At 38.4% G+C, this 16,243-nt stretch overlaps 4 protein-coding genes across 9 annotated transcripts; 2 read left to right on the forward strand and 2 right to left on the reverse strand.

Annotated features, from left to right (window-relative positions):
* LOC18792828 (probable serine/threonine-protein kinase PBL28) lies at window positions 3,322-6,210 on the forward strand. 2 transcript variants are annotated; one of them, XM_020554642.1, is made up of 8 exons: window positions 3,322-3,578; window positions 3,682-3,898; window positions 4,000-4,190; window positions 4,284-4,482; window positions 4,575-4,738; window positions 4,849-4,953; window positions 5,449-5,571; window positions 5,660-6,210. In XM_020554642.1, the coding sequence occupies exons 2-8, from the start codon at window positions 3,829-3,831 to the stop codon at window positions 5,897-5,899; spliced, it is 1,092 nt and encodes a 363-aa protein (XP_020410231.1). In that variant the 5' UTR covers window positions 3,322-3,578; window positions 3,682-3,828; the 3' UTR covers window positions 5,900-6,210. The 2 variants fall into 2 exon arrangements, with proteins under 2 accessions (XP_020410231.1, XP_007224822.1); XM_007224760.2 differs by having other exon boundaries at window positions 3,322-3,898.
* Window positions 5,876-8,819, reverse strand: LOC18791227. Of its 5 annotated transcripts, none has more exons than XR_002269652.1 (4): window positions 7,690-8,817; window positions 7,024-7,329; window positions 6,707-6,845; window positions 5,876-5,985 (listed from the first exon to the last, which is right to left on the reverse strand). XR_002269652.1 is itself a non-coding variant. In XM_007227436.2 (3 exons), the coding sequence occupies exons 1-2, from the start codon at window positions 8,475-8,477 to the stop codon at window positions 7,059-7,061; spliced, it is 1,059 nt and encodes a 352-aa protein (XP_007227498.2). In that variant the 5' UTR covers window positions 8,478-8,819; the 3' UTR covers window positions 6,515-6,840; window positions 7,024-7,058. The 5 variants fall into 5 exon arrangements, 2 of the variants coding, with proteins under 2 accessions (XP_007227498.2, XP_020410232.1); XR_002269653.1 differs by having other exon boundaries at window positions 5,882-5,992; window positions 6,707-6,840; window positions 7,690-8,819; XR_002269651.1 differs by having other exon boundaries at window positions 5,882-5,992.
* Window positions 9,058-11,374, reverse strand: LOC18793839 (protein ALTERED XYLOGLUCAN 4). Its single transcript, XM_007222101.2, has 2 exons — window positions 10,758-11,374; window positions 9,058-10,620 (listed from the first exon to the last, which is right to left on the reverse strand). The coding sequence occupies exons 1-2, from the start codon at window positions 10,990-10,992 to the stop codon at window positions 9,521-9,523; spliced, it is 1,335 nt and encodes a 444-aa protein (XP_007222163.1). The 5' UTR covers window positions 10,993-11,374; the 3' UTR covers window positions 9,058-9,520.
* LOC18788673 (protein LSM12 homolog) lies at window positions 14,125-16,011 on the forward strand. The gene is made up of 5 exons (XM_020554644.1): window positions 14,125-14,278; window positions 14,410-14,569; window positions 14,681-14,761; window positions 15,266-15,389; window positions 15,553-16,011. The coding sequence occupies exons 1-5, from the start codon at window positions 14,149-14,151 to the stop codon at window positions 15,598-15,600; spliced, it is 543 nt and encodes a 180-aa protein (XP_020410233.1). The 5' UTR covers window positions 14,125-14,148; the 3' UTR covers window positions 15,601-16,011.

Consider the following 16,243-nt stretch of genomic DNA (forward strand, 5'->3'; position numbering starts at 1 on the left):
GCAAGTAAACGGGCTTGACAGGAGATTCGTCTTCAGCAGATCAGACACGCCTGCTTCCCCTGCAGGGCTGGACTTGTCCACATTGGGATCAGCCGCTGACGTTGTAGAAGAACACTTCACTCGGACAGATGACTCTCTTGCCTTCTCAAACCGCCGCCATCCTCACCTCCAAAGGAGTCAACGATGCTGAATCAACTCCACGCTTGACTGCTCATGACTCAACAGTTGGATTGCGATAGTTGGGCGGATGAGCATACCTCCCAGTTCGATCTTCATCCCTTGATTGGTGCAAACGACTCAAACTTCGGAGAAGAATACCAACATCTATTTGCTTCTCAGCAGGTGAAATAGTTTGCAAGCGGACAACTTCAAGGAGTATATCACGGTTTCCAAGCTTATCAGCAGGAGGTTTGAGCGAAACGGCTCAAGTGTCTCGCATAGCACCAACCTTCTTGTTGTCTGCGCCCATGATGTGCTTAACCTTAGTAGATGAAAGAGAAGCAACTTCTACTTATTTCTTCCTCAACAGAAATACATCTTTCGCCCGCGAAGTCGAAACTTCGTTTCTTGAAGATTTGACAACAACCTACTTTTTTTATGAGAGTCTGGCAGAACACTCCTCCTGCCCAATTAGCAGATCATCAGAATCTGGAACCATTCTACTCCCATCTCTCAACATCTTGAGCAGGGGGCAGACCACCAACTTCCTCCACTCAGGAGCCCAAGTCACAGAAAGAAGCCTAATTATAGTTGGACAGCCCAATAGTTGATTCACATCTCCTACATGCCACCAAGCGCCATGCAGAAGCTGGGGGCATTTGTAGGAACCGAATTAAATCAGAACCCTATGTCAAATAATTCCTTTCATTTGGGGATTATTTGACCTGATTGGGAATTATTCAACCTAATTGGGAGTTACTCAATTTAATTGGGGATTACTCAATTAAATAGAATGTTACCTAATTAGGTTGAGAATTGATTTAATTCATACCACAATTCACAATTAAATGATGAGTTACCAAATTAAAATATGATTTGATTTGATACCTCCCACAATTAGGGATTTGATTTACCCTAATAAATCAAATTCCTAATTAATCAAATCAATTCCAAATCGGGGAGGAAAAATTCCTTTCCATCTACGGAATTATTCCTCTGAAACCCTAGCCTCCGAGACCACTATAAAAGGATGGCCACGAACAAGAGTCAAGGTACGTCTGAATTCATACTGGAATCTGTAAAAAATTCCTCTCAAACCCTAGCCACCTCTTCTCTCTCTCTTTCTCTCTCTCTCTTTTACATAAGGCTCTGGCCGCCCGGTTTAGATGTTAAACATATCTTCGTACCCTAGTTAGCTAGTGTTTTTCTTACAGACTCTTGAACTAATTTAGACATCGGAGGGCCTTTGGCCAACACACCAGAGAGTGGTCCTCTTATTTGTTCTATTTTGCAGGGAGAAAGAGGAGGCGAAGAAGGAAGATGAATCTTTGCAATTGAATATTCTCATGGGAAAATTTCCTCCCATATACATTGCCTTCAAAGTCATCGCCACTGACCTCGCTGTGGTTGGATAGAACCAAGGGCAAGATCTCTATCCTCATCAACTGCCTCTTCCTCTTGCTTTCCTCGGAGACCTCTCTCTGCGTTGCTGGGCACACAAACAGCCTATATGAGGGATTCAAAGGAGATGAAATTGCACTTTCTGGATATGAGTTTGATGAATTCGAAGAAGATCAAATTGACCCATGGTTCAATTTTGCTTTTTTACCTTTTTCCCGTTCTGAGGGATTCAAAGGAGATGAGACAAACCCAGATCCTGATTTGAATTCGGAACCCATTTTATCATTTGGGCTCTGTTTGGAAGGTGAGGAAATCGTAGAGTCTTCATCCCTCAAACCACCATCCTTCCCAGCAGCTCCCCAGCACCACAATCAATAAACAATAAAAAGCATATTAGGAAGTTCGTTGATACCGGCACCACCATTGCCATCTTCTCTCTCCAGAAAAGTGATCAAGACACCGGCCACCCCTCCCCTCACTCCCTAACAGATCTTTTCCCTCACACCTCGAGCATAGGTAATCACATAAGAAAAGAAATTAAAGAGACCCTTCGTAAATGTCTCTGAACTTGGGTTTCATCTTTTTGGAAGAATCAAAGAGACCTCGGCTTCCCTCCTGGATTTTCAAGATTTCATATGGCGACCTACCTGAAGGAATAGTAGGACAGTTAGAGTCACCCTTAGCAATCCTATTATACAAACTGGGACAAAAACTGCCTAAAGCAACCGTTGTTGCAATAAATTCTTTTGAAGAAGTAGACCCTGAAGTTGTAAATGTGCTCAAGTCAAGATTCCAGAAGTTCCTCAACGTTGGACCCTTTAGATTCACAAAATTTGGTTTGCACAATAACGGAACAGAGGGATTATAAGCAATTGGGCAAGATGATGGCTGCGATAGAGAAAAGGGTGGGGCAAAGACGGAGAGGGGGCTGGGAAGGGGTGGGCAAGGTCGTTGTGGTGGTTGGCTAGGTTGGAGGAGAGATGAGGATTTTTTTTAAAAAAAAAATTCATTTTTTAATGATTTAAAAATTATATAAAAATTATTTTTAACATGTACATAATTTTTTATTAGTTTTTTTGTCCACATAGGAGTCCACATCATCAAAAAATGGGTCCCATTTTTGACACGTCAGCATTTAACAGACTCACTAACAGTTGGGCTAACGGAGAGGGCAAATTGTAAGTTTTCCGCGACATTGAGTATGTACTCGTATATGTCCCCAAAATCGGGTATGAACTCGTAAATGACCCTATAAGTTAGGGAATTTACTGTAGTTTGTCCTTTTATAAATATTTTTGATATTAAGAAAGTAGGTAAATTCACCTAAATTGGAGGCGAGTTGCTCCACAATGCAGGTAGGTGAACTTGGACCAAGATTTCATTTGGGTCATGATCCCCAATGAATAGAGAAAAACCTTGCTAAGCTAACCGTACCAGCACTCATTCATGTATATGTTTGTAGCAACAACCACTCGTACCCTCCTCTTTTCATACAACCATAAAGAATTGTGCTTGTGCGATCTTGCAGAGCCTTTTTACTTTTTAGCACCCCCGATGGATATGTGATGCTTTTCAAAAATGATATGAAGGAAGTAACTTGAAAATGGAAGATTGGAATAATATCAAGCTTGGGTCCCATATTGACCGTCTCATTACATTGTCCATTTCAACTACAGAAAAATGGTCACAAATCAGACAACTAAAAAATGATCACATAAACAGATGAAAACTCCCTCCCAACGGCAACCTCCTTTTTTTTTTTTTTTTTTTTTTTTGTGGCTTTGAGAAATTGAAAAAATGTAACTAAGAAGAGAGAGAGAGAGATGTAGCAGCAGCTTCCATTTCCTTATCAAACAACTTCCCATCCAATGTTAAGCAAGCAATACCAACTTTTTTTCCTTTTTCTCTCTTTTTCTTTTTCTTTTTCTTCAAGTAGCTCTTTTCTGTGAGAAAACTACTGTTTAGGTTGTTGGCAGATGATTTGTTGGGTACTCTCCTAATCTAACTTCACTTGCTCTGTACGTACACTCTTGAGACAATTCTCATACCATCCAATCTCAGTTTCAACTTAATATAATCATTTTTTTGGTTCTTTTTTGTCTGTATTTCTTATTTGATCAGCACCACGCTAGCACATTATGGGAAATTTTCTTTTCTTTTCTGCTCTGCCATGCATTCTGTGATGAGTGTCGTGGATGAATGGAACCAATTCACTTTCTCCATCCAATTATCTGAAAACAGAGAACCACACCAAATTTAAGAACCATTATGCCTTTCAATTTAGTCTCAGCATGGAACAAGCGCCGGAGGTCCAAGTCACATGACCACACAGACCCTTGTATGTTCTTTGTTCTTCTTCTTCTTCTTCTTCTTCTTCTTCTCTTTCTCTGCAACTTCGTTTTGCAGGGTGGTGCTCACCAACTTTTTCACACCTTTCAGGGATTTATAAACCGGTGGAGTATTGGCAACTTGATGATCAAGCCCCACAACCCCCAAAAAGACACCATCATGTTTCATCAATTTTCACACTCAAAGAAATGGAAGAGGCAACATGTTCATTCAGTGAAGAGAATTTGCTCGGAAAAGGAGGATTTGGTCGCGTATACCGGGGAACTTTGCGATCAGGGGAGGTATATTTCGTTCTATAATTATCTTTGAAACATTATGAAGAATCCAGTTTCCCAGCACATTCTGATGCATACCCTGTCTCTGGGAATTTGCAGGTTGTAGCAATCAAAAAAATGGAGCTGCCACCTTTTAAAGCAGCCGAGGGGGAACGAGAATTTCGAGTAGAAGTAGATATCTTGAGCAGACTTGATCACCCAAATCTGGTTTCTTTGATAGGCTACTGTGCTGATGGGAAGCAACGGTTTCTAGTGTATGAATATATGCAGAAAGGGAACCTACAAGATCACCTAAATGGTTGGATTTCAACTCAATATGCATAAAGTAATTCCAGTGTAAAATAATCAGTTTGCTACTCTTCAAATTAATCTTTAATGGTATAATAATAGGGATTGGGGAAGGAAAAATGGATTGGCCTCAAAGGCTCAAAGTGGCACTTGGAGCGGCAAGGGGCCTAGCATACCTCCATTCCAGTTCTGATGTTGGGATACCTATTGTTCACAGAGATTTCAAATCCACCAACATTCTTTTAAGTGCCAACTTTGAAGCAAAGGTAAGAGTTAAACAAGCTTACTTTCACTGAAATTTTGTCTCCTGCTTTTGAACTCTGAGCAAAACGTATAAATTTATACATAGCTGAAACTTGAGCACTATTCTGTATAGGTATCCGATTTTGGGCTTGCCAAGATGATGCCAGAGGGCCAGGAAATATATGTGACTGCTAAAGTACTTGGTACATTCGGCTATTTTGATCCCGAGTATACATCGGTACGCATATTTGAACATCAATGGTTTTCATTGTTGTACATTTACATATGTCTCACCAGTAAATATGGATGCATTGAAATTTTCTTTCTAATTTGGATATATAATCTATCAAAACTCATGCATTCTCCAAATTCTCTTTGCTTGGTACTGTTAAAAACTATGAAAGTAATATATGTCTCACCAGTAAATATGGCTGCATTGAAATTTTCTTTCTTATTTGGATATATAATCTATCAAAACTCATGCATTCTCCAACTTCTCTTTGTTTGGTCCTGTTAAAAACTAAGAAAATAGGGGAATAAAAACAACACATTAGCAAATGAGTATTTCTAGATATTTCATGTGATGTATGTCATGCTGCTTCCTGTAATCTACACTTTTATCATCTAACTCACCACAACCCGTCTCAAATGAATATTTTTGAGATACTTTGATCTTACTATTAAATACTAAACAATATCACACTCATATAACAAGAAGTGTATTTGGAAACAGACTGGAAAACTCACTTTACAAAGTGATGTTTATGCATTTGGGGTGGTTCTTCTTGAACTTCTGACTGGACGTCAAGCTGTTGACATTAACCTGGGACCAAACGATCAAAACCTAGTGGTACAGGTAGGACATATCCTTTCTCCTTCCTACTTATTCTACTGGTTAAGTACATTAGGTCGTTATAAATATGACCCAAGTTCATATGTTTCAGGTAAGGCACATACTGAATGATCGGAAGAAATTGCGTAAGGTGATAGATTCTGAGCTGGGTCGAAGTTCATACACCATGGAATCTATAGCTATGTTCGCAAACCTGGCATCACGATGTGTACGTCGTGAGAGCAGTGAGAGACCCTCCATGGCAGAATGTGTTAAAGAGCTCCAGCTGATTATCTATACAAATGCGAAAGGCTTGGGAGCGGCCACAACTCCTAATAAAGCCATGTTCTAGTCGGAGGGTGAAGACTATGTACAACAAAATAGAGATCCCTTACTTCTTCTAATAAAAGAGTTGTAGAATCTTCAAAGCTTGTGGACCTATGATCTTAGAAACAAGACCCAAAAAGAGCACTTGATAAGGATTGAGAAGAACAGAAATGCAATGAGTGAATATATCAGATAAAAACATCATCCCAAAAAATGATCAAATTGAAGTTGATTTTCTTGTATCATTCTGTTAATTCAGGGAATCTAAATTATACACTGTTAATTCCGGGAATACATAACTTTTAGTATATATATATTTCCGTTTTTGAGTTTACAAGGCAGAAAGGGCCATATTATAGTTCATACATCTCTACAGTTCCTTAATCTATTTCCGCTAGAATTCTTTAAGAAAAAAAGCAAATACTGATACAACAAACGCCAAGGCCAGACAAGGAAAGGGCGGGAGGGGTTTATTTGGAGCAAATTATATATATAAACTCTTTGATGACTGTATTCTAGTTTGAATCTTCCAACACAACTGGTGATATACAGGAAGAAAAGAAGTTCCCATTTTTCAGCAATAAATGATATCTTTTGACCTCTTATACGACTTATAAGTTAAAAAACAGAGTTGATAATATGCTACCACAATTCTAGAATTCTTTATTAGGAAAATAATTCTTTATATAATAACTTCAGGATAAAAAATATCCAATATCTAAATCACATGTATCAAAACTGGAGTTGATCTGGTCATTACGTTTGCAAATTGCAATAACATTAGGAGTCTAGGACTACATATACAAGAAATGCAAATGCCTGATGAGTTTACCTGCAACAAAGCAAGTCTCTACCATACACATAACAAAATGCAGGCAACAGTTGCTGGCACATAGGATCAAGCATTCTAGGCAAATTTCAACCCAGCTGGATAATCTTCACAACCTCAAAGGTCTCTCTAATCATCTATCCTGAACGGAAAAAAACAAAAACAAAAACAAAAAAGGATTTGAGGAACAAGGAAACAGAATGAGATTTGACTGCAACAACTTAAAAAAAAGATCATTGACAAATAAAATAGAGAGAGAGAGAATTAAAGACAGTAACAGAAAAGGATGAAGTACTCTGTGTAGCAGTAACTGCATGTACCTCATAAACACGTATTTTGATTTTCACATATACATTCATGATGTTAATTCCTCTTCAGAACAGAATGTATCTGATTCTGAAAAGCTGGTTAAGACTGGAAGTTTCTTGCACATTAAGTGCTTGCGCCTCTGCAACAGCAACATAACCAAAATGTTATCCGTCTTTACAATGTCGTAACCTGCTTTTTTGTACATGTTGAATGGAGCTGTATCAATCATTCTGCAATGCAAATACGCCTCTCTTGTGGAACTCATCTGAGATATAAGTTCCTCGCTTGCTTTCAAAAGATGCCAGCCGATGCCCCTCCTGAAAATTGAAAAACCCATAATCTTATATCCGGTCTCATTCGAGACATTATGAAGAAATCCTCTATCTTTTGAATCTAGTGATATATGCTGATAAGTTTTGTGATCAGTCATAGTTCGTAAAAGAGTGTCAATTATGAATAACCACATTCAATCTACCCATCAAAACAAGAATACATTATGACAAGCTCACAAGTACCCAAATTTGCCAATTACAAGCTATAAGCTAACATGCCCAAGATTTATAGTCCTAAGTAACATTTAACAGACAAGTATATAAGCAGAACAAACAGTTGATAAAGAAATAAAAGCATTGGTGGTTCTGAGTAAGAAAAGCCTTAATTGGAAAAGCAAAACGAACCTCCTAAGCGACTTCTTCACCGCCATGTTGCTTATATAAGGCGAGTTCTTGGGAGGAATGGGTGTAGGAGGAGAAGCGTTGGCACCCTTTTTGTCAAAGCAAACTTCCACAGTCCCCGCCAAAAATTCAACTTCATCCACTTCTTCTTCATCTTCTGTGTTTTTTTCTTGTTGTTCTTCACCCTCTTCTTTACGTCTTCTGTAAAACCCAATAAGCGTGGCAGTGTGTGGCGATAGCTCCATCCGCTCAAACAAGTATTGCTTGACCAAGTAGCCCAACACAGAGACATATCCAGAAGGCAAAAGCATCGACTCTGCAAACGACTCAGCCAGCAACCCAACAGTGATGTCCATTTCCTCCGGCCTCATCACCCGAACCCACATCGACCCAGATTCCAATTCCTGATAATACCTGAAATTCTCAAGCAATTTGAGTTGCTCGAGCTCTTCACTGCTCAGAAATCGACCTGTTCTAAGTGGGTATTCAAGAAATGACGAAGATGTTGTGGTTGTGCTTGTAGTTGTAGCAGTATCAGTAGCAGTTGTATCAGAAGCAGTTGTTGTTGTTGTTGTTGTCGTTGTTGAAGAATGAGATGGAGAGGAGGAAGATTTGAAAGAGGAAGGGTGTGATTTATGGAAAATAGCAAGTGGGTATTTGGGGAAAAGAGTTGAGGTTGGGGCAGAGAAGGGAAGAAGGGGAGTTTGGTGAGGCTTGAAGTGGGTTGTGTTGGGAAAGAGATGGTGGTGCTGTGGATCTAAGGAAAAAGAGAGTGAAACTGTTGCAGCCATAGAACTCTCAACACTTTGATTGATTGCAGTGAGTGAGCGGATGAGAACACAACAGTTACTCTCTACTTTGTTAATTGGTTTGGTTCCAAATATCTTTTCCTTTCTGTTTTCTATTGATTCTTCTCCCCCTATCTTGTTGACACTTGTCCTGACGACCCCCCTGAGTTTTGCTAATAAACTTCATAGAAGAGAAAGAGCTTCTTCCATATGGGTTCATGGAGCTTTGAGAAACTCTGGTGTTTTTGTGAGAATGAGGAACAGAGGCCCAAATCATGGCCCAACAACTAGGGATGGCCCAGGTGGGCAAGAAAAGAATAGAAAAATATTTATGGATCTTGGTAATATTTTGATGTCTATATGTCAATTAGTATGTAAAGGGAGTTTCTTTTATTGAATTTGGAGACAGTTTCACAAACCACAAACTTGTTTATTGATCCTTCTTGGAATGTAAGCATCATGTGTATGCATGAGAATGGAAGCTAATCCATGTTGAGTTCAGAAATTTCCACAACTGCTAATCACAGATTAGAAATTTCCATCCTCCTAAGAAATTAGATTCTCGTCTCACTGAAATTTATGACCAAAGGATCAAAATTGAAGCAAAGATATAACAAAGACACAAATTTGCATCCACACAAATTCCTGAAAAGGATATTTGAAGGCTGGAAAAATTGTAGGCAACGTGGCAAGGTTTACATTATGGATTCTGAGAAACCCACAGGAACTGCCATTGATCTTTTAAGAATTCTACACCACTTCTTCCAAATGAATTCATTTGTACAATATACAGACCAAAATGGAACTACATTCCAAAACATATAGATTATAATATGTGTCATTGATCTTTTAAATCTTCTTGTTTTCTTCCATTGCAGGAGAGAGAGTCCAAACGAAACCACTCAACTCAATACTTGTTTGTCTTCCTCTTCTTTTGGCTTTCTCTCAGAGCTATTAACCACCACCACCCAAATTGAGAATAAGTTTGAAAGAAACAGACCCACCAATCTGATATACTGCAATAACTCATTTTGCTCATCCTTAATTCACTGACCCTGATTATTCCATTTGTTCAGAACCTCTAGCATTATCTCATTCCATGTGTCTATAGGCCCTGGCAAGCACCAATGAACACAATCATTTTGGACCCTCTCTTGAACCCCATCAGCAAATGGAAATGGATTCATATAAGGCCCTGGATGACCATCTGGCCTCATCAGTGATAATTTGGTCACATCCAATGCTTGCAGCCTAAACCCTGCAAATTTTTTACCATTTGCCTTAGCAGCTTCTACTTCTTCAACCTCAAGTTGCCTCATCTCAGCATCCATTCCTTCAAGCTGCTTCTCTCCCTCCATGTAAGGCTTGGTCTTGGGGCAAGCCCCTGCCTTGTCCCACTCACCTTCAAAATGTGCAGGTGAAAATGTTGTCACAATTACATTAACCCCATTGCCATTAGCATTAGCAACTCTCCTTTCAGTTATGGTCTTGAGGGTAGTCTTTATGGCTTTTCTCAGCACATCATAGAAACCAATCTCACTGTGATTAAGACCAGGGCAGTAATGGCAGCCAAGAACTGAATCACCCTCAAAATACACTGCTGGATGTAAAAACCAATGCCCAACAGACAACACAATCTTGTCCATTTGACCCAAATCTGCTGCCCACCTTTCATCTACTTGATCCAAATACAACTTGTTGTAATTTGGACCATGTTGTGATTTCTCAATACCTTTCACAAGAAATGGTGACCAATAAACTGACACACTGACATTGTGAGAAGAAAAATGCCATCTTCTAAACTTGTTATCCTCACCATCAGTATAAACAAGGTTGGGAGGAGAAACAGTGGCAAGCATGCAAAGAAGAGACTCCAATTGGTTCCTGGCCATGGAGTCACCCACAAATGCTATGTGTTTGTTGCTAAGGATTTGGAGAAAAGTGTTGGGTTCAAACCTTGGTATGTGGCATTGCTTGGGTTTCCACCTCCAAAAGAGATAGCCCAAATCAGGTCTCCCATGGGTGATGCAATTCTGTCCTTTCTTGATTGTACCACAGGTGGTGCCATTGTACAAAGGGCCCAGCTTGTCTTGGACCCAATCCCCACTGGTGTAGTCACATGGAGTTTCTTTATCTCTTTCTACTTCTGCACAAATCACCGACATACAAAATCCTTGTTAGCTATGAGAAATTACCAAGTTCAAGTACCTAAAAAAAAACCCAAGTGAGCAAATTAAAGAAATCTATGACAGAGAGAGCATATATGTATGTAGTTATGAGTACCTTGAGAAGAAGGAAAAGGAGGCAGTGAGGAAGGAGAAGAAGAAGACGATGAGGTGGTGCTGATGGTAATGGCAGTGGAATGAGGGAGCTGATCTGTGGATTGAGGGAGAGAGGGAGTGTACAAGTATAAGCGAATGACAGCTATGGGGAGGATGACATAAATGGCATAAGGTAAGAGCTTTCTGGCAAGAGAGTGATGAGATGGGTCTTTGAATGGGGTTGTTATTGTACCCATCTCAAAACCTTCTTTCTTTCTTCTTTTCTCCACACTGTTTCCTTCTTCTGTATGCTATCTGATGGGAAAGCTAAGAGGAAGAAAGTGTTGTTTTCTTGGGTTGGCTTAAGCTTCTACAGGGAGAGAGAAGGGGAGAGAGAGAGAGAGAGAGAGAGAGAGAGAGAGAGAGAGATGCTTGTTTGTGGGGTGATTCAGTCAAAGAAGCATTGAAAATCCCATTTATCTCTCTGGTTTGCCAACTAATTCCAAACCTTTGGCGTTGTTGTTGTTGTTGTTGTTGTCTTCTCGGCTGTGGGAAACATGTGGTACTCTGCTTGTGCTTTTCCTTTCTTTTTCAGATAAACTTTCTTTTGGTACGTCTCCTCTTCTTTGGTATTTTTGTACATTTTTTATTTGGGTTGGCTTTCTTGTCTTTCACATGGGTAGAAGAGAGAACAATTATTTGCTCCTTTTTTTTTTTTTGTCTAGGCTGTGATCAGGCCGGTCTTAAGATTTTGGAGGCTCTATGCAACTTTAAACTGGAGCTTCAAATAAGCTAACACAAACTTACACTATTACATAATGCCATATAATAAATGTCTTTTTTTTCTTAAAGTAAAACTCATCATCAATTAGCATGCAAATTACAAATTAAATCATCTTTCATTATATAACCAATCAACATGATAATGAAGTATCTGGAAAAAAAAATGATAATGAAGTAAGTCATTTAGTATATATAAATTGAAATTTAGAAACATACTTGAATTTGAATTCAGATTTAAATTTGACTATTTGCTTTTGAGTGACATTTATCAATTTTTTTGTTCGATTTTTTGTGTTGAAATCCTTGAAATTGAAAAAAATAAATTGTCAAAAGATTAAAAAAGAGAGCCAAGGAGAGATATTGGTGATGATTATTACTTACAGAAAATAACGTGTTTGCCTTTTTAATTATTATGATTATTAATTGTTGTTACCAAAAAAGAACTAAAACTATGATCTACACAAGCGGATTTTGAAGTTGTGCCCTGAATGGAAGTTGAGGCCCTACAAACCAACACAATAGAAATGTTTTTGTGTCAAAAATTTGCTCGCCCAGTATATGTATAACATTTATTAATACATACATATATTATACACATAAAAAAATTCGAGGGCCCTGTGCAGTGACACCACTTGCACACCCTCAGGGCCACCCCTGACTGTGACATGGTCGCCACCTACATAGTTGGTAAAGTTCCTGTAATGTAACTCAAACAGTAAATACCTCAAATTGCCCTTGTAGTAGGTTGGGGGAAGGATGTGATTGTCTTTGATCATTGCAATTATAGATGTGTTTGAGGAATTATAAATTTTATTGCCCTTGTAGTCTAACAAATTGGTATTTGGTAATGATGATGACAAAAGTGGTACCTACTTCCACATGCTTTAAAACAAGTTTCATTTTGTTGCCACGTACATCATACTATCAACACCATTTTTGTTATTTGTGTTCCTGTCAATTTTGAAAGAGAGCTTTACAGTTTGCCATGTCTCCCCCAACCACTTGGGTTGGGCAAAACCATCACTGCTTTTATGCCCCCTGCCTTGCTTAAGCTTCTTTTTCTACATCTTTCATGGAGCTAACTCCATGATATCGACTCTTGGCGAGTTGAGTTAAGTTGCCATAATTATATATTAATTGAGTGAAATGCATACAGATGTACAAGATGACTCCCCCAACCCCAACTACTTATAAAAAGGCAAGTTGTTGCATCGTGTACAGTAATAAAACAAAAACCACTCATAATAATAATGTGAAACAACAACAAAAAAGGTTGTATCATTGTTTTCATATCAAGTCATTGGAGTCGGTGGAGTAGTTTATTTTTTCTTATTTAGAATTACAAGTAGAGAGCAATAAGCTTGTAACGGAAAATAGTGCGAAAGATTCAGATCCAATCTAGGCAACGCAGGTAAGTTCCAGAATAAAACACGTGTATATAGGGTTAGGAATATTAAGAACGAGTTTGGTTTTGAAATTTGAAATCGTACACATATAAAATGCTCCTGCTCGTTAATCGTGCCAACCACAATTGACTTTCAGCTCACTTTGTTTGTGGGGAGAGTCGGGTCTGCAACAATGATTAAATTAATGACACCTTTCAATCTAAAGCATGTGAGATGCGAGTGGCTATGTATTAGCGCATCATATACAATATATATTAGTATGTAACCAAATATTTATATATACGTACGTATATAGAACTGAAGTGAAATATTGAATTGTATAACATAGAAACAAAAAATATATATAAAAAATATGTAAACACATATACACATGGATGCATGTTGTGGTACGACGAAGGAGAAAAGAAACATTGTATTGGCATCTATCAATCATAGTCACTGTGAACTGCAAGAGTACATCAATCATGTTACTTACTTAATGCACGTTGTGCTACATTACCTATTTAATTGGTAGATAATGACTTATATATACGAAATTGTAAAAATATTCATAACACACTTTTAAAATTAATAAATTTTTGGACAAAATTGATGACAATGGCCAAAATAGGTCATCAAACCACGGTCAAATAAGATAAATGAGCCACTTTAAATTTAAAAGGCAATGTAAAATTTAATCCTAATTTTAATTTTAAGAAGTATTAGTGTAAATAAGTCAAAATATTATATACTATATAGTCTAATACAATGAATGAAAATTTAAACATTTAAACGCCATGCCCGGATACAGAGTGGTGGCCAGCTCACCTCCCACGATGGGGAAAAGAAAATGACAACATGATGTTCTGTGGGCCCCACAGTCTGAACAAAAAATCTGGAAGAATAGAAGAAGAAGAAGAAGGACCACTGTGCTGTCCACAGACTCATGCCCAGAAGAGTATGACAAGACAAGACAAGAACATATTTTGCTTCAAATCAAAACAAACCCAAAAATTAATGGGTTTCTTGGTGAACAAGTAGAGAAGTTTAATTTGGGTTAAGGACACTGGCCCAAAGTAAAAAAAGAAGAAAGAAACAATAAGGGCAAAGGCTTGCTTGGATTATTAAGATTTGGGCCAATTCCAAGTAAGCCCACTAGCACATCAGCTGCAGCGAAAATAACTAGGGCTTTGTATCACAAATCAGAACACTCCAATTTGGGGAAAAACTAAAAAAATAAGGGGCATGGCCATGGATGGCAGCAACGCGGAGGAGTTGGCCATTGGGTGCTTCGTCTCCATCAAGACCACCTTGAGTGACGAGTTTCAGGGGCAAGTCATCACCTTCGATCGCCCCTCCAACATCGTCGTCATTCATATCCTTCACTGATCGCTATTATCAGTTGATTTAATCGTTTTTCCATTCATTTTTACTAACCCTAGAGAAATTGAAGAGAAAAAAAAAATGTGATCTTCCAATTTATTTTTCTTTAACTTTTGAGATTACAAGAGGGTTCGAAAGGAGGGTCTCGGCGGAACATAAGGCTGCTGAAGGCGAACTATATAAAGGAGTTGTCGTATTTGGGTCAAGCCGAAGACCCACTTGATGTCAAAAACTGTTACCTTGATCTCAATAGTCTCCGCGCCAGAGAGGAATTGGCCATTAGGTAATTCATGAGCTACCCAATTGGAATTTTGTTGAATAGTTGTTAATTAAGTGTTTTTTTTTTCTTTGAAAAAGAATTAATGAAGTGTTTGGTTGCGTTTGATGATTGCAGACAAGCAGAGGCAGAGTCCGAGAGGATTGGTGTTGGGGTCACCAGCCAGGCCCAGAACATTTTCGACGCCTTGTCTAAGACGTGAGTGCTTTATCCAATTATTGCTTGCTAATCTAGTTCGTAGTTGAAAAACGATGAGGATAACTGAATCTGCATCATGGTTATCCGCAAAGGCAGCCCATTTCCCTGTAAAATGAAAATGTTGTTTCATGAAGCCGATTGTACTGAATTTCTTAATTAGAAGTGGACTTTAAAATTTGTTGAGATAGAATAACTTAACTCTACAAGACTTGTTCTTTTGAAGTAGCTTAAAGATTTGAAATTTATGAGATTTTAGGTCTGCATGTGTATGCATGAGGAGAAACCGAACATTTTTTTGTTGTTGATATTTTCACTGGTTGGAGAGCTTTTGAATTTGATAGATTGATGATTCTTACATGAACACAGATGCAAAATGTAAAATTTCAAGACTTTAGTTACCATGTAGATCATTCCATGTTTGGGACTTGTGGAAAGTTTATAATTTTCAAGTTTGGAAAGTTTACATTTCCTGGACTGAGTGTAATTGGTGATGATGATGATCAGGCTTCCAGTGCGCTGGGACAAGACTGTAATAGTTGTGATGAATGCGGTGCGTGTAAGTAGTCCATATACTCCGGAGTCTGTCAGTGGAGGAACACCTGCTGCCAATGAGCGGGTGAAGAAAGTGGTAAGATACTTAAAGGATCACACTATTTATTTTGGGCTGATTTTTATCAGGGAAACTTAAACCACAAACGCACAAACAAAATCTAAGCACATGAGATGCGATTGGCCAAGCCAACTGCATACATATATATACATATGCTAACATATTCAAAATTTGCTTTTAGCTTGAGCTTGAGAGGAAAAGGTTGCAAACTCGTGGCAGTGGTCAATGATGGATTCAGGTTTGCACCTGATTGGCCAATAGGAAAAGACTTTTCCCTCGAGGGATAAATCATGATGGGTATGTAGGTACACTCAACCTTCTCTAAGGGGAACATGTTATCTATTCTCTTGAGACATTTGAACGCCTGAATCAAAGAATCAATCCAATACTTGCATATCATTCGATCTGTAGTTCTTTGGTCTTGCCAACAATTGGCTCATCTGTTGTGTTTGCTATTGCTCTTGACTTGAGTTTGGGACGGTTTGTATGCTATTAAGAGATTGAGTTTTACACCATTGCTATACCCCTGTTGAATATTTGGGGAATTGCTAATTAATTGTGCATTTCTCGCCGTTGTCACACCAGGGGCAAGTAATCTGATAAGACTTCGAAAAGTTAATGATTCTGAATTTGTTTGGCATTTATGTTGTATGCTGCATTCGATACCAGAGTACAGTTAAATTTGAAGTTATGGACTTTCCACACTTCTTCAAGATTAGCACGATAGGTTAACAATTTTACTTCAAAATTGATTTTGAAATGAAAAGAATAGTCAATTTGATCTATTCCGGTAGACTGACCTGGCTTCTAAGGTTGAATATGAGGAGATGTCAATTTATTTTTGGTTTAGAGATAGGGTAGACAGTTGAGGG

This window comes from Prunus persica, chromosome G1 (genome assembly GCF_000346465.2).
Source record: "Prunus persica cultivar Lovell chromosome G1, Prunus_persica_NCBIv2, whole genome shotgun sequence".
In the NCBI taxonomy this organism is placed as follows: Eukaryota; Viridiplantae; Streptophyta; class Magnoliopsida; order Rosales; family Rosaceae; genus Prunus; species Prunus persica.

Bases quoted from the DNA above. Each gene is read 5' to 3' on its own strand.
- LOC18788673 (XM_020554644.1), top strand. From the start codon at position 14,149: ATGGCCATGGATGGCAGCAACGCGGAGGAGTTGGCCATTGGGTGCTTC. The intron at 14,279-14,409 runs ATATCCTTCACT...TTTTGAGATTAC, and splicing joins CTCCAACATCGTCGTCATTC to AAGAGGGTTCGAAAGGAGGG. The intron at 14,570-14,680 runs GTAATTCATGAG...TGATGATTGCAG, and splicing joins AGAGAGGAATTGGCCATTAG to ACAAGCAGAGGCAGAGTCCG.
- LOC18793839 (XM_007222101.2), bottom strand. From the start codon at position 10,992: ATGGGTACAATAACAACCCCATTCAAAGACCCATCTCATCACTCTCTT. The intron at 10,621-10,757 runs GTACTCATAACT...TGATTTGTGCAG, and splicing joins TCCTTTTCCTTCTTCTCAAG to AAGTAGAAAGAGATAAAGAA.
- LOC18792828 (XM_007224760.2), top strand. From the start codon at position 3,829: ATGCCTTTCAATTTAGTCTCAGCATGGAACAAGCGCCGGAGGTCCAAG. The intron at 4,483-4,574 runs GTTGGATTTCAA...GTATAATAATAG, and splicing joins CCTACAAGATCACCTAAATG to GGATTGGGGAAGGAAAAATG. The intron at 4,954-5,448 runs GTACGCATATTT...ATTTGGAAACAG, and splicing joins TTGATCCCGAGTATACATCG to ACTGGAAAACTCACTTTACA.
- LOC18791227 (XM_007227436.2), bottom strand. From the start codon at position 8,477: ATGGCTGCAACAGTTTCACTCTCTTTTTCCTTAGATCCACAGCACCAC. The intron at 7,330-7,689 runs GTTCGTTTTGCT...TTCAATTTTCAG, and splicing joins GTGAAGAAGTCGCTTAGGAG to GAGGGGCATCGGCTGGCATC.